This window comes from Schistocerca cancellata, chromosome 5 (genome assembly GCF_023864275.1).
Source record: "Schistocerca cancellata isolate TAMUIC-IGC-003103 chromosome 5, iqSchCanc2.1, whole genome shotgun sequence".
Taxonomy (NCBI): Eukaryota; Metazoa; Arthropoda; class Insecta; order Orthoptera; family Acrididae; genus Schistocerca; species Schistocerca cancellata.
The window spans coordinates 689,401,603-689,425,230 of record NC_064630.1 but is presented as its reverse complement, the minus strand read 5'-3'; the positions used below and the strand labels follow the sequence as shown (position 1 = coordinate 689,425,230).

At 41.5% G+C, this 23,628-nt stretch overlaps 1 protein-coding gene across 3 annotated transcripts in view; it reads left to right on the top strand.

Annotated features, from left to right (window-relative positions):
• Window positions 1–23,628, top strand: part of LOC126189027 (uncharacterized) — a 212,922-nt gene that overhangs the window by 115,279 nt on the left and 74,015 nt on the right. For all 3 annotated transcript variants that reach the window (XM_049930859.1, XM_049930858.1, XM_049930857.1), the window contains exons 12-13: window positions 329–458; window positions 11,651–11,740. In XM_049930859.1, coding sequence (XP_049786816.1) covers window positions 329–458; window positions 11,651–11,740 — 220 coding nt within the window. The remainder of the gene's footprint in view (window positions 1–328; window positions 459–11,650; window positions 11,741–23,628) is intronic.

The window sequence follows — 23,628 nt, the reverse complement described above, 5'->3', positions numbered from 1 at the left end:
GTGGCAGTCAGCAAAGTGCTGCAGGTTACACTACCCCCACTACCCCCACCCAGTCGCCACTCCCATTGTGCACTGGTGCTGCTGCTCACAGTGTGGTTTCAGTTGCCTGAGACTGCAGTCGTGTTTTGGAATTACACACACATGGCCGAAAACTATAATTGTGTGAGTCTTTCTGTTGTGCCTATCTGCGACTCAGCATCTCCACTACATGGTGAGCAGCAACTTTCCTTCTCATAATATCATTACATTCCATCCTGGATTTTCCATTATTTATTATATTTGACATGTTGACATTTTGTGATACTTCTGTTTTGTTTGTGACCTATAGGTACCGAGCAGAAATAATTCAAGTAGTTCCAGAGATAAGGGTGTTTTATGTGGATTATGGAAATGAGGAGGCTTGTACTGCTGATGAACTGAGAAGCTTACCAAAAGAAGCATCAGAGCTGCCTGCACAGGTATGGAATTGATTTCTTATTAGTAGCACTTTTTTTCCTTAGTAAATTAGTGATCTGTGGTCTCTTAGTACTACTTCATTGATACATAAATGGAATTTAAATGCAAAAGTTGTTCAAAACTGAGGGTTACTCAGTGAGCAACATGGAGGTGCATTTTAGAAATAACAAGAAATAAAAAAAAGAGATTAGGTAATGGAGTGAAACAGAAGATGTATCTATGATCACGATGAAAATAAAATTGAGGTGCACAGAACATGTCGCTATGCTAATGGTTGGGAGGTGGACCAGGTGGTAACCTGCTAGATTCAGAGAGAGAAGAAAAGGTATAGATGGAGACTTAATGGCAAATGTGTAGGTGACATTAGAAGACATACAGGAGCACAATGGGTGCATACAGTTGAAGATTATACCCCAAAAAATCTTAGAGGCATCATTTATCAAACAGTACATTTAAATTGGTGGTGGTATGTAAAATAATTGTTGTTGCAATACACCAATAGCACATGGGAATGTAGCTGGGAAAAATCGTCACACATTCTCTACATTTTAACAGATAACTTTTGTCATTCTTGAAGTATGAAATGCTGTATGATTTCTTTGTGAGGCCCAGTCTAAACCCATGATTGACAGTGCTGTGCTGACATGAACAATACGAGAGAGCATGCAAGAAGATAAACTCCATACAAATTAAAGATAACTATTGTCAAAGTTATTGACAATAAACATTTGTAGGGTATAGAGGATGAAAAGACTCTTAAATGATCCATCTGTTTCATAGGAAGACAGTGAGATTGCTTGCAAGATTTAAAAAAGAATCCTGTTTATAAGGCCACATGGACAAATTGATCACTAGATTCTCTTAGCACACTGGTCATAAGAATGGTGCCTAAAATCTTCAACATATTCTCACATTAAAATTGCTTTGTGGCTGACAGATTGCAGTGGTGGGGAATGGGGTTGATGAGCCATATACAATGTATTACTTGTTCTTATCTGTAGTTGTGTGTATACAAAAAAAGAAACTAGTAATCTGCTGACTGACTTTTGCAAGCATCTTTGTACAGGGTGTATATGACCTGGGACAGCCGGGAAAGACGTGGGAATTTTTTCCTCTGGGAGAAAACTGGGAAAAACCTGGGAATTTTTTAGATTTCTGGGAATTTTTCATTGTTGTAGTTTTAAGTTAATTTTTTGTAATTTTGACTAGTAAGAGCCAATACTCTAACAATGTCTATTTCTATATCCCGCTACTGCAGAATAATACTGCACAACAAAACATGAACAAGAGAATAAAACTTAAGTTGCAACGGAAGTGGGCCACATAAACAAACACAGAGCTCATAAAAGTGTCTCCCAACAGCAAAACGTGTGAAAGGCTTTAGGAAGACTATGCAGTGCTCCTTAACAACAAATTACCTCCGACGAGTGTGACTTCACAACTGTTTACATTAGAAACCTTGTTTCACAAAATGTCTAGCATCTAGTGCACGTTGGTCTATCGATTATTTAGATTATTTTGAAATGCATCCCTATTGGTTTTTGAACACATTCCACGTTGATTTCTGAATGAATTATAAGTTGATATTTGAATATGCGTGCGTAGTGAACGTGATGTCTGTGCCAGGGGAATTCATCTACAAATAAACTTTACTGCAGACAAAAGGGGGCAGGGCTATACTAGCTGAGCGGAATAAAGCCGAATGGTTGAATGCCAACTGCTGTTTGTTTATGTGATTGATGAGGCATGCGAATATCAGCGTTGTTATAATAACTAGTGTAATCAATAGATTCAGACTACCAGAGGGGAAATAAATGACTAACAGGAACAACAGGTAAGAAAGATTACGTGTTATCTTCTCAGTGTATCCAAGAAAATGAAATTTTGACAGAAAATTTTTGGCCAGATCGTTACCTAGAAAGGGCAAGTTGTACAGTCCCCAACTAGCAGCCATTTAAGTTCTATTTGGGAGTAGCGTGGAAAACGTGTTGTACAAACACGTAATAACACCTAACCGGAGAATAATCGCTGGATAACTAAATTGGTGATTCTGTCACGGTTAGTAGAGTTAACTGGAGAATGAGTTTTGTCAGTGGTAGGAATAGTTACAGAATTGGTGATGAGAAGATTGTTTGGTAGAACGAGGAAGGAGAAGAAACAGGGATATCACACAAATTCTGGAAGAATATGACTATTCCAAACTTATACAAAAATTTCGTACTACTACTTTTCGATCTCATGCTTGCGAAACTGGATCATATGAATGAAATGTAAAACTATTTCTAACATAAACCTTTTTGCTGGTAGCAGGCTAAATAGGCATTTCATATTGGTACTTCACAAATTATATTCTGTCATATTATAAATAATGACTATTATTACCAAAACAGTCTCACTTATTTGGTGTGTGTTACAATTGCTGCAATATTAGAAAGGCCTATTTTCTTCTATCTAGTAGACAGTGGCAAAATAGACGTAATCAGATCGAGAAACCACACCAGTCTTGGGCACTATTTGTATTAACAGCTTTTTCATGTAGCAAAATGTTTGACGAATTTTGATGAGGTGATAGATAGCAGAAAGGAAAGTACGCCATGTAAAGCTGTAGCAAGATTAGACAGAAAAAAATGGTAGGAACTGAGGACTGAATAAATGTGTACTGTTTTGCTTGTCTCTTGTCTATACTGGCTTTATTTATCCTATATTTAATTTTATGCCTCACAGAACAGCAAATTATTAGCTAATAGGCGATAAATAGTCCATATATTCTGAAGAGTTCTTGTTCTTCCTGATACAAATAATCCCATCCAGTATTAATTGCGAGTGTTTTTTTTTTTATTATTTATTTATTTATAAAAAGAGGGGCAGGATGTCAAACCGGCCAACTGGGAGCAGGAGAGGCACCACAGGACGTTGTAATTTCCGCTATCCTGAAAAGTTTGATGGCATCCATTACAAAATATACACATTTGAGTTCCACAGTGCAAAATACAGTGACGTGCGGTAGAAGAACGCTGTGTTAAGAGGCGTGGCACTACACTTTGGCGCACTTAAGACCAAATAACACTTCTTACATTTCCTCAAAGTTATATGTTTTATGCATCAGACTCTTCAGAAAGGTGTATGCTACAAAATGAACATATTTTTGAAAAGTCTTTTTATTTTAATTTTTGACATCCTATCTCAAATGCTCTAGGGATGCAGGCAGAGAGGGGTTTGCCACCATCTAGTATTGCCCCGGTTCGAAATATCCTAGATCTGGGGCTGTTGTGCAGAGCAGAGTTATAGTGGGGAGGGGGGACGGTAGGGGGTAGTCTCCATTTAATCCGTGTTTACATTTAGTGATGTTGCTCTTTCCTCTTTGTTTACTGCTCTCATGTCAAATAAAAAAATGTGATTTCTGTGGCTAGGAGCTATCAAGTGAACTAAAATACATTCACATAATTACGGAGGGCTAAAATATGTTACTAGTTTCAGGTTTTATTTTATTTCACCCTTTCTGACAGTCGAGCATTAATCGTCTTGAAGAACAATGAAATTATTTTTCTTGCTTTGCTAAAGAAATTAGACTATTTATCTCAATTTATTTGAAATGATGTGTTTAATTCCACACTATTGGCTAGTTTCAACTGTTCGCTGCATTTCAAGTGCACGTCTTCATCTTCTAGCACGTATGGCATTATGCCATAATAAAGAACCAAACGTGAGATAATACAGTACAGGTACTCCAAGAAAATTTACGTCCCGAAAACCGCACTGAGAAGCTTAATATCAGGTTGAAGCCTACTTAGTTTGGAATCTGGATGTACAAATGTGCACTTTAAGGCGAATTATTCATTTCAGTATGGTTCATCAAATTCCGACGCTATTGGAGTATCCTCTGATGTCTTGTTTCTTTTATGACATAATTTTAGATCTTGTAATGTTTTACACATAGGAACATTGGGCTGCTTATGTCATCGTAGCTGCGCAAGCACGGTGATGCCTCTAATCTCGCGCTCTCTGGCAACTACCGGAACAAATCTATTTCTAACAGATCGCGGGAAAATATTGCGAATTGTGGTTTGAAAAGTGTTATTTTCGAACTAAATTTCCGTTTACGTAAGATGAACTATGTGCGAGAATATACGATGAATTTCTTAAATCACAGAGCATTTGATTCTCATTTAAAAGTCAACTCTTTGATGACAAGCCATTCAGAACAATTTCGAGCCCAGTAGATCAGAGATTTATTTCGGTATTAAACATTTTACTGGCACATTTGTGTGATGTATCTTTAAGTGTAACACGCGCAAAAAAGATCATCATAATACGTGAAAGCTTTGCTTAAATATTATATACGAAGCTTTGCTTTTCTTGTAGCAACACTATGTATATTAATTTGAACCATTAACTTTTCCTGTTCGTGTGTTTGTGCTACTTAACAGTGATGGTGCTGTTGACTGACTATATCACGTGTCCTATTCTATGAATATCCGCTGTTACCAGCTGGCGAGATCACGTGACATGAGCTACGACTGGCTTACAAAAGCACATCGCAATCTAGATTTCAGAGCTTCAGAAAGAACATGCGGTGTTTGGTGGAATGTGAATTTATACTTCAATAATATGAAAATATGCAGCATACCTGTTGCTGCACGTCAAAGAACATTGCAAAGCATGTTTTTTCCCCTGTGTTGCGTTTTCTAAAGTGCCGGGAAATTATAAGCCGCTGTATAAAACCATAACCATTCAAATGATTGACAAATTGTACAGTTCTGAGGGAAAGATTACTGTCACTTAACACAGAAAAAGTGTATTTTCACCCAGGAGAAAGTGTATTTTTAACTGGGAGATCCAGGAGAAATCTGGGAATTTTTTTTTCCTTGTCCACGTATACACCCTGTTGTAGGTAGTGGGTATATCAGTGGTGGGGGCTGCTGCTGCAAGAGGGACGGCGAAGTGTCAGCCTTAATCACATGTTACAGGTGAATAACAGGCTCATTAAATAGAGCAGTCAGTCACATAAAAGTTTCAAAGTAACAAATTATTTAAGTAAATGGAGAAAAATGTATGGGGTGAACACAACTGAATTTTTCGTAACACACTATGTCACTAATTGCTGCACATCACTTAAAACTAAAACACTTCCACTAATATCAGTATGGTCATTATAATTGCTGTCAGAATTTAATGAAATAAGTTGTTCAGTGTCAAATTCCATTGCACATGAACTGTCGCATGCTTTCAATATTAGTTCCTTTGTGTATCTTACAATATGATGCTAGTTGGGTGCCGAAGTTTGGTTTGTAGCACCTTCTCCCAATCTTTCCATTTCTGATAACATATGGGGGTTGGAGAAAAATGCAGAAACAAGCCTGAAGGTTGCACTGTTAATCTGACCATGAATGGCACCTGTGCAGTGTCCACAATATATTGCATGTGTTAATCTGGTCAGAACAGTGTTTTGTGTAGTTGTGAGTGCATTATACTGGAGCTAAGTGAGTTCACTGGAGCTAAGTGAGCTAAGTGAGTTCATTTGGTGGGTGCTTCCGTAACCAAAGTAGCTGAGGTGTTCGGTGCTTTTAGATCTATACCACATACAGAGAAAGTGAAATATCATTCTCCTCCTTAAGTCACAATATGGATGAAAGTGTGTGTTGAATGATTGTGATAAACAATCATTGAAGAGGATTGTGATGAATAATAAGTGAATGAATGACAGCTGCAGAAGTCACTGGACAACTGAGTGTTACACTCGTGGACCCTTTCAGTAACAAAGCAACATGAAGGGAGCTCCTTAACGGGGAATCGCAGGGTGAGCTGGAATTCCAAAACCACTCAACACTGATGCTAATGCTCGTAACAGGACAGCATGGTGCTGAAGCTATAAACCCAAGATTACGGAGCAATGGAAGAAACTCATTTGATCAGATGAATCTGGTTCCACACAGTCACGTTAAACAGTGTGGAACAAGCATGGTATTGATGCCTATGTTGTGCTAGGTGCTTCGTCTACAGTCTGCACCACATCAGGTGCTCTGTCTGTGATAGGCACCAATCAATAGCAGTGACTGTAGTGTTTTGATCTAGCTGCAGCTGTTCTGAATGTTGTGTGCATACTTTGTGGTTATTATCAATTGCCAATCTTGCTGTATAAAGTTTTGAATGATGCCAAAGTCGTGGTACACATTTTATCTTCAGATTTTATCATTTAAGTACTCCTGCCATCTAGGAAACCAACGGCCTTTCCGCAGTAGTGGTAACACTGGTTCCCATTACATCACTGAAGTGAATCACTGTCAGGCTTGGCTAGCACTTGGATGGGTCAAACGGCCAGGAGAGTGGTGTGCTGACTACTACCCCTCCATATCCATAGTTGGTGATGCCTAAGGGCTGAGGATGACACGGCAACTGATCGGTATCGTTGGGCCTTCAAGGCATGTTCAGGTGTTTTTTTTATATATATATTTGTTTATCTAAGACGTCCTGTTACTCTGGCATGCCATGTCAGGCATTCCATCTGAGGTACATGTACATCAGGATGGGCTGCAGTGTTATTTTCAGGCAGGTGGTGGTCAAATTGCTGCTTTAAACTCAGCAGAATGTCCTCACTTACTAGGTCCATTGTCTGAAGTAACAAAGGGCACCCAACAGACCCAGTACCTGAGGACATTCTACAGAGTCACAAACAGCCTAAAAATAGCATTACAGCTACTCCTAGTGAGCATGGATCTCAGATGAAATACCCAACACTGCATGCTATGGTAATAGAGCATCCAAGATCACAGGAGGTCTTAAATGATATCTGACAGAAGATAAAATATCTAGCACAACTTGAATGTCATTCAGAACTCCATACAGCAGGATTGACAATGGGTAATAACCACAAAGTATGTGCTCAGCGTTTAGAACAGTCGCAGCTAGAAAAACACTAAAGTCACTGCTGGAAAAACACTACAGTCAATGCTATTGGTCAGCACATACTGTGGACAGACTATCTGACATGGTGTAGACTGCAGAGTGCCTATCACAACATAGGCATAAATACCAGATTCGTTCCACACTAGGATCAGTATCAGCCAGCACCTGAAGAAGACTGCAAGTCTTGAAGTTGAAATATTATGCATGAAATTGCAAGTAACCAGCTTAATCCAGATTGTTCATGACAGTGCCTTGCTGGAAAAGCCTGAAGAATTACATTACTTCACACTGTTCCCAACTATTGGCAGAGTTTATGTCCCAAGAGTTTGGGGTTTGGTGGTGATATGTGCAGCCGTATCATGATATTCCATGGTCCCCATAGGTATTCTGCAAGGCTGCATTACTCTCAAGAATTATGCAATCATTTTGGCTGATATGGTCCATCACATAGTACAGTGTTTGTTCCCAAGTTATGATGCTGTGTTCCAATATGACAAGGCCCTTGTTCATATAGCTCGCATTGTCCAGGAGTGACTTTGTGAGCACAATGCTGAATTGTGATTGTGAATCTGACATTTTACTTTCTGCACAAAAATATTGAAAAGGATAAATGTTTATCCCTCCCCTCCCATTTGTGCGGCCTGCCCACTTGCTCACCTTCCAAACCATGCATGTTGTCACCTGACACTTGCCATATAGCGGAGATGCTGAGTCGCAGATGAGCACAACAAAAAGACTTTCACAGTTAAAGCTTTCGGTCATTGGCCTTCGTCAACAGTACACACACACCCACTCTCTCTCTCTCTCTCTCTCTCTCTCTCTCTCTCTCTCTCTGAAATGCAACTCTCACACATGACTGCAGTCTCAGGCAGTGGTTTCAGTTGCCTGAGACTGCAGTCGTTTGTGAGAGTTGCGTTTGAGTGAGTGTGGGTGTGTGCGTATGTGTGTCTGTTGCTGACGAAGGCCAATGGCTGAAAGCTTTAATTGTGAAAGTCTTCTTGTTGTGCCTATATGCAACTCAGTGTCTCTGCTATATGACGAATAGCAACTTTCCTGCTCATAATATTGTTACATTCCATCCTGGATTTTCCAAAGTATAAGACCAGAAAGAGAAATTAACATTCTCTTCAACCAGGACCAAGGTGCTCCTCGGCAGGCCAGAGGCCATGGGAATTGGATTTCAGGAATAACGACTGTCTCACTGCAAGTACATTGTACAGTGTCCAATTTTGTAGACATTTTATTTATAGTAGTATATTTTGGCACTTTGAAAGTAGTTTATATGTTACGAAGTATGGTTCATGAGAAGAAGAAAATTGTGGCAATCGCTGGCAGTTTGTACGCTGTGTACTCACATATTTCTCGAAAGAAAATGACACAGTACCTGGAATATAATAGATGTAACACAGTGGATAATAACAGACAGTAACGAACATAGTAAAACCAACATTTTATTGGCGGTCATCTTTAGCGTTGGTTTACACAACTCTTCCCCGTTTTGTACACTTCTTTCAAGAGGCTTGTTTTTTTCTGAGGCTGTTTCCAAAATCAGTGAAGAAATTTTAAATCTGCCTTGCGACTCCAAGGAAATGCTTATCACCAGATGTGTTTCGTTTTATTGATATAAAATAGTAGCAGTGGTCTTAACGAAACACCATTTGGCTTGCTTTCTCCATCTAAAAACAGTTCATTACAAAAGATGTTGTTAGTACTTGAGGTTCTTGGTCACACGGGGGAGTACTTGAGGTTTTTGGTCACACGGGGGAGAAATACAGAAGTCCTTAAATTTTTTGTCAAGTTATGTCTTTACTTACTTTTGAGATCTCAAAAATTTGTCAGGGAAAAATGGTAAAACTTACCTGGAAATCAGGAAATTTAACTTGGGGAAACTTGGGGCAGTCCTGAAAGTGTTCCATTTGACGCCATTGGTTAGTTCCATCTGTTCGCTGGATTTCAGTGCATGTTTTCATTTTCTGGCATCTGTGGCATTCTACCATAATAAAGACTCAAACATAAGGCAATACACTACTGGTACTCTAAGAAAATTGGTGTCCAAGAAACCACACTGAAGAGCTTAATATCAGGCATGGACCTACTTCATAATGACTGGACATACAAATGTGCACTTTAAATTGAATCATGCATTTTAGTATGGTTTACAAAATTCCGGTGCGCTTGAAGTATTCTCTGATGTCTTCTTTTATCACATAATGTAATATCTCTCAATGCTATATATGTACAGACATATGTAAGTGTTCACTTGAAACTGAAAAAGTGGGCAAATTTGGTTATTAGTATTGAATAAAATGATTTGTTTTGAATGTATTGACAGGCTTAGCAGAATTTTACAAGTTTTCCTTGAAACAGTGTCTTTCAATCATGAGACGTGTTTCAGCATTTGTCTGGTACCTCCTCTAGGTGCGAGATTATTTCTTAATTTATGTTGTTTACATCTTAAATTTACAGAATGCCAGTCTTCAGTAAATCACAGATAGCCAGCACTCTGTGTTTTATCATTGTAACTCGCCACAAGGCTTTATGTGTGTTCTGGAGCACAATATAAACTGCGAGTTATATAGTTTCTTGGCTCTACAGTTAACCTTGTTAATTTTTTACACAATTTGAAAAAGTTAAGTTGTGGTGGGATGTAAACCTGATTGGAAATGCTACGTAATAGTACTGCAGAGTACGAATAAAAAAAAAAAAGCTTTGTTAAAATCACTACATAGCAAAATGTTAAGGTACTTGGAGTCGTAGAATCTAGTTATGAAATGAATATTAAGCCAAGGACTGCTTTCTTATTTTGCGTTCCTTATCTGGATAGGGTATGATAAAACAATTGCCCCACATATAATAACCGAAAAAAAGAAAAAAAAGACAGTGCTGCGCAAACAGAAATGCAACAAAAGGCATATGAGTGGAGCAAACACTAAGCATGGGCTTCCTATGTCGTCGTAGCTGTGCTTGTGCAGTAACATCTGTTCTCTGGCGCTCTCTGGCAACCGTTGAAACAAAACTATTTCGAACAGGTCACAGGAAAATATTGCAAATGGTTTGTTTGAGAAGCATTTCTTTCAAAGCAAATTTCGTTTTACGCAATATTAATTTATTAAATCACAGAACATTTTGATTTCCATTACAAACTGAACACTTTGAGGGCCAGCCACTTAGAAAAAGTTTGGGCCCAGATGACGAGACATTTATGTTATTATTTAAAAGTTTCCTCTGCACATTTGTGTTTGGGTATCTTCAAGGATAAGACACACAAAAAAGACCAATATTGTATGTGAAAGCTGAGATTTTCTTGTAGCTATAGCATGCGTTTATTAATTTAAACTATTAACTTTTCTGATTTGTGTGTTCCCACTACTTAGCAGTGATGTATGCTGTTGGCTGACATCAGATGTCGTATGCTCTGAATATGTGCTGTTGTTTGCTGGTGAGATCATGTGATGTGATTGATTGGCTGACAAAAGCACATCACAATCTCTGTTTCAGTGCCTCAGAAACTAATGTGCTGTGTTTGGTAGAATTCGTATTTATAGTTTCATAATACGTACGAAAATATGGAGCCTACGTGTTGCTGCGATCTCAAATCTTTCCGAAAGGAGGTTAGGTCCCCCACCTGCCTTGTTTCATTTCCTAAAGTGCCAGGAAGCTCTATGCCATTGTAGGAAACCATTACCATTCAAGGGGTTGGTAAGTTTCCCAGTTCCAGGGGAAAGCATACTGCCACTTAACATGGAAAATGTGTATTTTCTTCCGGAGAAATGTTGTATTTTTTTTCTTTTTTTTGTCTGCTTATTCAGACTGCCTGTTATCCTTTCCCCTTGCCTCACTCTGGATTGTGCTTTTGTTACGTGGGAGAGTTGCATTCTTGCCGCAACAGCTGGAAATAGCGTGTGTGTGTGTGTGTGTGTGTGTGTGTGTGTGTGTGTGTCTTTTCCCCTCTGAAGAAGGCTGTGGCTGAGAGCTCAGTGCATAACAATCTTTTCATTTTACCTGTTTGCAACTCAACCTGTCTTTCTTATGGTAAGTAGCAATCTATCCTTTCCATGATAGTGTTGATCTCCAACCTGGATTTCCTATTACTTAATTCTGTGTTTGGTCATTAAGAGAATAATAGCATGTTATTACTAATCAAAAGGAACTATAATTTTATTCTTTTATGATTCAAAATAAGAACTGATTGGGTTTCCAGATGATGAAGATGTTCACGACAATGTTCATAAAATCATTGAAGCATCCACCTGCTACTTATTATTAGATTAATAGTAATTTCTGTTGACAGGCCATAAAAATCAAACTGGCAGAAGGGACGTCTAAAAAGTTTGAGGACCTGTCTGAGGATAATGAGATTATGGTGAAGTCGTTCAGAAAGGTGAGTAACATTTTGCAGCTACTGTGTGAATTGAATTTGTTAATGCGGTGTCAAATGTCGTTGTCAGTATGCACACACAGTTGTATCACCATTGTATTGATTGTACTGCAGTAAGTTTGAAATGGATCATTCAGGTAGTCGCTGTCTTATTGCATATGAGACATATCGTTTTGTTGGAGATAGTTCTGTCCATGTTGGAGTAGATTGTATTCCATAACAATAAAAGTTAAACACAAATTTAAAAAAAAATTACCATGATTTTAATTCATATTCTGGTAGAAAGAATTAGTGAAGGAAACTGGGTACTTTAATGAAATTTTGAGCCAGCATGCTAATCTTTCCTGTACAATTGTATATCTCTACAAATAGATAATCTTCCGTGTTCTAACTAGTGGGCACATTCATTGGTAAAACAAAGAACCAGTCAACATATTTTGTAAATCATGGGTTGAATGTAGCTTTGAACTGCTTGGAAAAATTCAGTCAGTACTAATATGCAACGTGGAAAAATGCTATAATATATATTTTACTCTGCAACAGTTTTATTCTTTAATGAAACTTCCTTATGGACTAGTTAGGTGATCAACTCTCTCTCTCTCTCTCTCTCTCTCTCTCTCTCTCTCTCTCGCCATTTGCTGCAATGCTGTTGTGTATTCGTCAAGGTCTATCTCAAAACTGCAATGTATCAGAACTATCCTACATATTCTGTTAGGTGTGTATAGATTTGTATCCATGTCTGTAACACATTTTTTACATGTTTGTAAGTGTAAGTATGGAAATGGTCCAATTTCATGAAGCATTTGTGTCCCATGGATTACTGATGAAATTGTTAGTTTTCACTTCGGTATTATAGAAGGTTGTGCAAATTTCTCAGTAACATGTTATACAAAGATCTGTGGTATGACAAATCATTGGTGTCATAAAAGCCCCTCACTCTGTGTGAGACAGTCCTGAAATCATATTTCAGAGTACTTACCTTTACTATGGAGTCTGCTTCAAATAATGTGAGGTATATAAAGAAGATTGGGACAAGCACAGCCACACTCAACATCTGCAACTGCACTCTGCAAGCCACTTCAGCATGTGATTGAGGATACTTCAGGAACTCATATCATTCTTTACTTTCCCATTCCATTTGCTAATGATGCGTGTGAAGATCAATAACCTGAAACCTCAGTATAGTCGTAAATTTCTCTGCTTTTCCTGTAATTGTTATTTCGTGAGACACCTGGAATGTAGTAATACTTTCACAATTTCGTGAATTTGTAACAGTAAACCTTTCTGTGATGCCCGCAGCCAGGCAATGGCCTGCAGTTGAAGCTGAGAAGGAATTTCTCATGCTCTGCCACTTGCAAAATGAACCCATTAAGAAGTATACTGCTCTTACTGTTTCCGTTGATTTATCACCAATCATGGACTCAAACAACAATGTGCATATTGGCATATTCATATGCAATATTTTACGTATCTTTATGTTGAAGGTCAGCTCCATTTTGCAATAATTTGCTGTTATTACTTGCACATGAACAACAGTATCATCCACAAGAAGCCTTCTGGATCCCCTGCAATACACCAGCAGCCCATATACATGTGCATTGTAAATAGTAACAGCACAGTAAGTCTCCATCGGTTAGGCTTAAAGCTACTTTCACTCCTGAGCATTTCTCATTGTAAAATGTGATTTGCTCTGTTCTGTTTAAATTTACTAGGAAGTCTTTAACCCAGTTACAGACACGGCCCATTAGTCTGTAATTTAGATTTAGTTCACTGGACTGCACTGTGGAACTGTGTCAAATGCTTTCTGGACATTAAGGAACAGACAATCAACTTGTGTGCCGCTATCTACTGTGTAATGGATCTTGTAGACAGACAGAGTGAGCTAAACTGGGTAGAGCCAACTGTTATTAATTGCTCACAGTGTGCCAGAATAGACAGCAAATTACCACAAATTTTTAAAGCAGAGTGAGGCTCATAAACAGCAAAAGGACACACATTATCAGGGAGACTTGTCTGCTTTAGTCTTTGAGAAAGTAGCAGGTTTGCACACATGTTTTTACAGGTATCCAGCTAACAAGAAGACACTGATATCAGAGCCTTCAGGCAGAGGTAGTATCCAGACTTCGATCCAAGAGAGTATCTGAAATCACAGAGAAGTCAAATTGTGTCTACAATAATATATACTACTACTACTGTTCATTTTCCACTGTCAAAGATTTTTCATTGAGGTGTGGCAGACTCTGAAAAGAACTCATTATTAATCTCACTTGAGTGCATCATGCCTTACAGGTACTCTGTTTCACTGGTGCAGACAGTCCTATTGATTATTGACTTGTTGTTGTTGTTGTTGTTGTTGTTGTGGTTGTGGTTGTGGTTGTGGTCTTCAGTCCAGAGACTGGTTTGATGCAGCTCTCCACGCTACCCTATCCGGTGCAAGCTTCATCATCTCCCAGTACCTACTGCAACCTACATCCTTCTGAATTTGCTTAGTGTATTCATCTCTTGGTCTCCCTTTTCGATTTTTACCCTCCATGCTGCCCTCCAGTACTAAGTTGGTGATCCCTTGATGCCTCGGAACATGTCCTACCAACTGATGCCTTCTTCTAGTCAAGTTGTGCCACAAACTCCTCTTCTCCCCAATTCTATTCAATACCTCCTCATTAGTTATGTCATCTACCCATTTAATCTTCAGCATTCTTCTTTAGCACCACATTTCGAAAGCTTCTATTCTCTTCTTGTCTAAACAATTTATCGTCCATGTTTCACTTCCATACATGACTACACTCCATGCAAATACTTTCAGAAATGACTTCCTGACACTTAAATCTATACTCAAGGTTAACAAATTTCTTTTCTTCAGAAACGCTTTCCTTGCCATTGCCAGTCTATATTTTATATCCTCTCTACTTCGACCATCATCAGTTATTTTGCTCCCCAAATAGCAAAACTCCTTTACTACTTTAAGTGTCTCATTTCCTAATCCAATTCCCTCAGCATCACCTGACTTAATTCGACTACATTCCATTATCCTCGTCTTGCTTTTGTTGATGTTCATCTTATATCCTCCTTTCAAGACACTGTTCATTTTGTTCAGCTGCTCTTCCAAGTCCTTTGCCGTCTCTGACAGAATTACAATGTCATCGGTGAACCTCGAAATTATTTCTTCTCTGTGGATTTTAATACCTACCCCGAATTTTTCTTCTGTTTCCTTTACTGCTTCCTCAATATACAGATTGAATAACATCGGAGATAGACTACAACCCTGTCTCACTCCCTTCCCAACCACTGCTTCTGCTTCCCTTTCATGCCCCATGACTCTTGTAACTGCCATCTGGTTTCTGTACAAATTGTATATAGCCTTTCTCTCCCTGTGTTTTACCCCTGCCACCTTCAGAATTTGAAAGAGAGTATTCCAGTCAAAATTGTCAAAAGCTTTCTCTAAGTCTACAAATGCTAGTAACATAGGTTTACCTTTCTTAATCTATTTTCTAAGATAAGTCGTAGGGTCAGTATTGCCTCATGTGTTCCAACATTTTTACGGAATCCAAATTGATCTTCCCCAAGGTCTACCAGTTTTTCCATTCACCTGTAAAGAATTCGCATTAGTATTTTGCATCTGTGACTTATTAAACTAATAGTTCGGTAATTTTCACATCTGTCAACACCTGCTTTCTTTGGGATTGGAATTATTATATTTCGCCTGTCTCATACATCTTGCTCACCATATGGTAGAGTTTTGTCAGGACTGGCTCTCCCAAGGCTGTCAGTTGTTGTAATGGAATGTTGTCTACTCCTGTGGCCTTGTTTCGACTTAGGTCTTTCAGTGCTCTGTCAAATTCTTCATGCAGTATCATATCTCCCATTTCATCTTCATCTACATCCTCTTCCATTTCCATAATATTGGCCTCAAGTACATCGCCCTGATAACGCCGTCCTCCTGAGTAGTCCCTGCCCGTAGATCCTAATGGGGGACTATTTTACCTCCAGAATATTTTATAGACCCTTTATATACTTCTTCCACCTTTCTGCTTTCCCTTCTTTGCTTAGAACTGGGTTTCCATCTAAGCTCTTGATATTCATGCAAGTGGTTCTCTTTTCTCCAAAGGTATCTTTAATTTTCTAGGTATCTATCTTACCCCTAGTGAGATATGCCTCCACATCCTTACATTTGTCCTCTAGCCATCCTTGCTTAGCCATTTTGCTTTTCCTGTCGACCTCATTTTTGAGACGTTTGTATTCCTTTTTTCTGCTTCATTTACAGCATTTTTATATTTCATACTTTCATCAGTTAAATTAAATATTTCTTCTGTTACCCAAGGATTTCTATTAGCCCTTGTCTTTTTACCTACTTGATCCTCTGCTGCCTTCACTATTTCGTCCCTCAAAGCTACCCATTTATTTTCTACTGTATTTATTTCCCCCCATTCCTGTCAGTCACTCCCTTATGCTCTCCCAGAAACTCTTTACAACCTCTGGTTTAGTCAGTTTATCCAGGTACCATTTCCTTAAATTCCCACCCTTTGGTAGTTTCTTTATTTTTAATCTACAGTTCATTGCCAAAAGATCGTAGTCAGTCCACATCTGCCCTGGAAATGTCTTAAAATTTAAAACCTGGTTCCCAAATCAGTCGTACCATTATATCCGAAACCTTCTAGTATCTCAAGGCCTCTTCCATGTATACAACCTTCTTTTATGATTCTTGAACCATGATTAAGTTATGCTCTGTGCTAAATTCTACCAGGCGCTTCCTCTTTCATTTCTTAGCCCCATTCCATATTCACGTACTACGTTTCCTTCTCTTCCTTTTCTTACTGTCGAATTCCAGTCACCCATGACTATTAAATTTTCATCTCCCTTTACTACCTGAATAATTTCTTTTATCTCATCATACATTTCATCAATTTCTTCATCATCTGCAGAGCTAGTTGGCATATAAATTTGTACTACTGCAATAGGTGTGGGCTTCGTGCCTATCTTGGCCACAGTAATGCATTCACTGTGCTGATTGTAGTAGCTTACCTGCACTCCTATTTTTTTTTTATTCATTATTAAACCTACTCCTGCATTACCCCTATTTGATTTTGTATTTATAACCCTGTATTCACCTGACCAGAAGTCTCGTTCCTCCTGCCACCAAACTTCACTAATTCCCACTATATCTAACGTTAACCAACCCTTTTAAAATTTTCTAACCGACCTGCCCGACTAAGGGATCTGATATTCCACGCTCCGATCTGTAGAACGCCAGTTTTCTTTCTCCTGATAACGCCGTCCTCCTGAGTAGTCCCTGCCCGTAGATCCTAATGGGGGACTATTTTACCTCCAGAATATTTTACCCATCATTAAACAAATACAGTAAAGCTGCATGCCCTTGGTAAAAATTACGGCAGTAGTTTCCCCTTGCTTTCAGCTATTCGCACTACCAGAACAGCAAGGCCGTTTTGGTTAGTGTTACAAGGCCAGATCAGTTAAATCATCCAGACTGTTGCTCCTGCAACTACTGAAAAGGCTGCTGCCCCTCTTCAGGAACCACACGTTTGTCTGGCCTCTCAACAGATACGCCTCCGTTGTGGTTGCACCTACAGAACGGCTATCTGTATCGCTGAGGCACGCAAGCCTCCCCACCAACGGCAAGATCCACGGTTCATGGGGAGGATTATTGACATAGGGACAGGAAATTCAGACCTACCTACCCTACCCTACCCCCTCTCCCCCACATGCACCTCTCCCCTACGCGCGCGCGCCTCTCTCCCCTACGCTCTGCTGGTTGTTTCAGAGATGCCATATTAGATTCCGTAGTTGGTAGTTTCTGTATTGTTACTTCTGTATTATAAAAGTATGCTGTTGCAAGGCAATGGCACATTGACAGTTTCTAAAAACAGATCATTATTGATTCTGTTTGTTTTAATTAAATTCTTGTAAATAATTTAGTGTCTCCCTTATCCGCAGCGTAGTCGATGTGAATCTGCATCTTCATCCATATTCTACAAGCCACCATTTGGTTGTTTGACACAGGGTAGCAAACATACCACAACTACTCATTTCCTTTCCTGATCCACTCGCAAATACGGCAAGGGGAAAGCAACTGGTGTCTTCTCAGCACAGTGGAAGACAGCAGTACCGGCTGCAGGAAGCAAACCCACAGATGGTGCTGATGAAACCCCGACTGCTGGGGTAGGCATGCATGATCATACCTGCTTGACCCCAAAATAACTAGGGCCAATGAAGAACAAGGTGTCATGCCCACTGGCCAAAGAGGAGCCCCTTTACCCATCCTGAGCTGCAACTGGTAATGGTGGCATGCCACGAGTTATTGTTATGAACCCTAAAGGTATGAGGACTGCACTGGGTTTTGATGATGGCGGGAATTTAATGAGGGTGCTGTCCAAATGCCCTGGCTCAGACTAATGAGCCAGGTGTGAACGTCACCAAAACCATTGCTGCTGGGAGTCTCTGCCTGACAACAAGAGATTGAGCAGCATCCACAGCTGACGGTCATGCAGGAGTTTTGGTGGAATTTTTGTCCCCAATTGATGTCATTCTGTAAGAGCATAAATTCCTCAGCCAGGAAATCTTCTGCATACTTGAGCATCTACATCTTAAACTTTTGATGGACAAGGCATTCCACCTCACCATCATACTGCTGGTGGAAGGGAGGCATTGTGACTCGGTGAATACCATTGTGGGTACTAAAATCCTTGAAAGATAGCACCACAAACTGATGACCATTCTCCAAAACCAGGGTGCAAGGCAAACTTCCATGGAGGTTACCTACAAGTCCTTGCCAGTCATGTCTTGCTGTCATAGGTAAACAACAAACAACATAAGGTAAATGACAAAAAGCATCAATTGCTAATAACCAGAAAGTCCCTAAAAAAGAAAACAGCAAAATCAATTTGGACTCTCCACCAAGGGTGTGTCGGGGCCATCCACTGCAAAAAGCTGTGTGCAGCACTGCCTTCTGATGGGAGCAAGGTGTTCCACATCCCTATTGATGTCTGACAAAACCACATGGTGCCATTCCAACAGTTTCATGTGAGAGGTCTGCATAGACTCTGATGTAATAAGCCCAGGACATCCTGCCGTGGAGCCACTGGAACCACAACAAGGGGAGTAAATCCTTTTGCTATCAGGAGAATAATGCCATACAACAGGGGGAGGTGATGGCGCAACACACACACATTCTGAATTGGGGCTGATGTTCGGCCCTGCAAACGATTGGGCCACCCAAGTTGTATCAAGTGCACGATGTGCTGGATCCCTGGATCTGCCGCCACAACAGAGGTAATACGGGAACTCGCGATGGAGAAATCATCCACTATGTACCCCACCTCAATATCCAGTTGAATACAAAGCAGTTTCTTCTGGTCGAATGAGTCAGGCTCCATGGGGACCTCCTCCTGCAGATCCAGGGGTAAGAATAGGCCTTTATGTGATGGTCCCCTGTAAAGTTTGACCTCTGTTCTTCAAAATTTTCCTGAAGACAAGCCAGGGTGGGGAAGGGTACCTTACATGGTTCATCATATACATCGTGCATTGAGATCTTTAGCCTGCTTTCTTGTCGTCGCATTTCAATCCTGCTCATTGTCTCTCTCTTGGACGAGGACACCTTCGTGAGTGTGTTTTCCACCATGCACTACGCAGTGTCACCTTCTACGTTGACGATGACCATGAACTTCTTAGCATCTCATATCCAGCATGGTAGCCAGTCCGTTGTGTTGGGGCTGCCATGTACCCTGTTGGCTGTAGCCCCCTGACCACACAGGGACCACTCTGCTGATGCCTGTGCCGTTAACTCCCCACGTATGCCAAGGGGTAGATGCCCATCAGGACTCCTGGCAATGGCAATCCTGCCAGGTGGCCTTTGCTATGGCTGTGTGGCACCCATGGGGAGGGCCCCTGGTTGGAATGGGTGGCATCAAGGGCAGATGACATGTGATGAAGCGTATTCCATCATCTCTTGCTGGTGGTGAAACACCAGCAGTCTCTAAGCATTCAGGAGCTCAATTCAGCGCACAGAAGCAAGACTCCAAATTGTTCCCCTCCCTGGCCACACCATGGGAGGAACGTCAGGCTAAGGATTGCAGTGGATCTTATTCGCCCCGGTACCTTGTATGTTAGAGAGCTGATGGGGAATCTTTCATGATGATGAAGCCTCTGTTTGGGGAGGTGGAGGACTTGTCCAAAATGAGATCTGGGTCAGTCTTGATCAAAACAGCATCCTCTGCCCAGTCACGGATGTTACTCATTTGTGACAAGCTGGGGGATGTTTCTGTAACCATTATGCCCCATAAGAGCTTAAATATGATCCAGGGTATTATATTTCATAGGGACCTTCTTCTGCATTCTGACGATGAGCTGCGTGCCAATTTAGAGCGGCAAGGTGTAAGTTTTGTCCGGTGTGTCCACCGGGGTCCAAGGGATAATCGGTCCCTTGTTCCTAATAAAGCAATGCCACAAGTGTGAGAATAAAACAGACAAGACATATAACACAAAACTGAAAGAAAGGAAAAACCACAAGAATGAAGGAAAGGCAATGAGCACTAAAAGGAACAAAAGAGGACAAGAAAACAACAGACGCTAGAAACAGATGAGAGAAAAACAAGAAAGCGTATTACAGTGGCTGGCCGGCCACGAGAACGCAAAGGAAAAGCCAGTCACTCTGCAACACATTAAAAAAAAATGGTTCAAATGGCCCTAAGCACTATGGAACTAAACATCTGAGGTCATCAGTCCCCTAGACTTGGTAGGGAGCATTTCCCTCTCTGTTGCTCCCACACCACCTACTTTGGGAGCAACGGCCCCAACCATCGGGGACATCCGTCCCCACTTCTAAGCTGTAGAAGCGTAAGTCGTCTTCAGCTTGTCTCGCTACGGAATCCATGGCTCACTCCCGTCCCAGATTTCTGCTACTGGGAAAGATGACACCTGCCAGTGGCTGAAGAGCTCAAAAGCAGCTGGGCTTGACACTTGTTCTCAGTCCTGGAGACTGAGCCAGTGAAGTCCTCCTAGCCAGGGAAACCCAAGGAGCAGCGAGGGAAATCCAAAAAGAATACCCCTAAGACCAAGGAAATTGCATTGGCACCCACACCACTGCTACCCACCAGCTCTGCACCTGAGGATGAGGTGGGGATTCTGGCGTCCACTGAGGACCTACATCTCGCCAGACCCTCAGAGACAATGGATATATACTGCTCAAGCAATAAGTGTGCGGCAGCAGGTGACGTTTGAGGTGTAAACTGCCTCACTGAATGTTCCATGTCTTAACAGTCTCACAATGATGTTATCCTCCTGTGGAATTGCGGCAGTTTTTTCCACCTCCAGGCTGAGCTACGGCAACTGTTAAGCTTTACACCTGCTACCTGCATTGCCCTCCAGGAAACCTGGTTCCCGGCAATGTGGACCCTTTGCCCTCCGCAGCTATAAGGGATATTACAGGAACCGTAGCGACTATAATTGAGTGTCAGGTGGAGTTTGCACTTATGTCCTAAACTCAGTCTGTAGTGACAATGTGCCCCTTCAAATTGCTCTTGAAGCTGTGGCTGTCAGAATACGGATGACACAGGAAATAACTGCCTGCAATGTATATCTTCCTGCAGGTGGTGCAGTACCACTAAATGTATTAGCTGCACTGATTGATCAACTCCCTAAATGTTTCCTACTTTGCGAGATTTTAACCTGTTACCCCTTGTGGGGTGGCACTGTGCTTACTGGCCGAGGCAGAGATGTCGAAACTTCACTGTTTCAGTTCGACCTCTGCCCCTTAAATACTGGGGCCACCACACATTTCAGTGTGGCTCATGGTAGTTACTCAGATATTGATATGTCAGTTTGCAGCCCAGGACGTCTTCCATCTATCCACTGGAGAGCACATAACGACCTGTGTGGTAGTGACCACTTCCCCGTCTTCCTGTCACTGCCCCGGCATCAGGCCCACAGACGCCTGCCCAGATGGGCTTTAAACAAGGTGGACTGGGAATCTTTCACTTCCACTGTCGCCTTTGAATCTCTGTCACACGGTAACATTGATGTGATAGTTGAGCAGGTGACTAGCACAATTGTTTCTGCAGCAGAAAACGTGATCCCTCGATCTTTAGTGTGCCCGAGGCGTAAGGCAGTCCCTTGGTGGTCGCCGGAAGTCGCTGAAGCAATTAAGGAGTGTGGGCGAGATCTACAGCAGCATAAGTAACACCCTTCCCTGCCCACGTTTGCCACCTTATCAAACAACATAATCAGGAGTGTTGGGAGAGATACGTCTCGACCATTGGGTGCCATATGTCATCTTCCCAAGTCTGGGCAAAGATCAAACGTCTTTTCGGCTACTAGACCCCAGCAAGTGTTCCCGGTGTTCCCATAAAAGGCGTGTTTCTACCAACACAATCGCAATTGCTGAGCATTTTGATGAGCACTTTGTTCGAGCCTCTGCGTTGGACAATTACCCACCAGCCTTTCGCACTCTCAAACAGTGGATGGAAGGGAAAGTCCTCTCATTCAAAACAAGCCACAGTGAATCCTATAACGCCCCATTTACAGAGTGGGAGCTCCTCAGTGCCCTTGCATGTTGCCCTGACACAGCTCCTGGGCCTGATGGGATCCATGCCAGATGATTAAACATCTCTCTTCAGACTAGGAGCGACATCCTCGTCATCTTCAACCGCATCTGGTGCGATGGCTTCTTTCCATCGCAATGGTGGGAGAGGACCATCATTCCGGTGCTCAAACCCGGTAAAACCCCGCTTGATGTGGATCAGCCTATCAGCCTCACCAATGTTCTTTGTAAGCTGCTGGAATGTATGGTGTGTCGGCGGTTGGATTGGGTCCTGGAGTCATGTGGCCTACTAGCTCCATGTCGGGGTGGCTTCCGTCAAGGTCACTCTACAACTGATAATCTTGTGTCGCTAGAGTCTGCCATGCGAACAGCGTTTTCCAGATGCCAACACATGGTTTCCATCTTTTACGTAAAGCATAAGACACGACCTGGCGACATCATATCCTTGGCACATTCTATTAGTGGGGTCTCGGGGGCCCGCTCCTAATTTTTCTCTGAAACTTCCTGTCACTCCGTACTTTCTGTGTTGAAGTTAGTGCCTTCCATAGTTTCATCTATATCCAGGAGAATGGAGTCCCACAGGGCTCTGTACTGAGTGTCTCTCTATTTTTAGTGGCCATTAACAGTCTAGCAGCAGCTGTCAGACCCTCCGTCTCACCTTCTCTGTATTCAGACGACTTCTGCATTTTGTACTGCTGCTCCAGTACTGGTGTTGCTGAGCGTCGCCTACAGGTAGCCATCCACAAGGCGCAGTCATGGGCTCTAGCGCATGGCCTCCAGTTTTCCCCTATGAAGATGTGTGTCATGCATTTCTGTCGGCATCGTACTGTTCATCTGGAACCAGCTCTTTACCTTAATGATGATCCACTCACTGTAGTGAAGACATATCAGTTCTTAGGTCTGGTTTTCAATGCTGTTTTGACTTGGCTTCCTCATCTTCGACAGCTTAAACGGAAGTGTTGGCAGAACCTCCGCTGCCTGAGCAACACCAACTGGGGTTCGGATCGCTCCACACTGCTGCAGCTCTACAGAGCCCTTGTTCAATCCCGCCTTGGCTATGGGAGTCTGGTTTATGGTTCGGTGGCGCCCTCAGCGTTGCGTGTACTCGACCCAGTGCACCACTGTGGTGTTCGCCTAGTGATGGGAACTTTTAGGACGAGTCCGGTGACCAGTGTCCTGGTGGAGGCCGGAGTCCTTCCATTGCAAATCCGATGTGCACAACTGCTCACCAGTTACATTGCACATATTTGTAGTTCTCCTGAGCATCCAAATTACTGTCTCCTTTTTCCATCCACAGCTGTCCATTTCATGCATTGGTGACCCAGGTCAGGGCTAATGATTG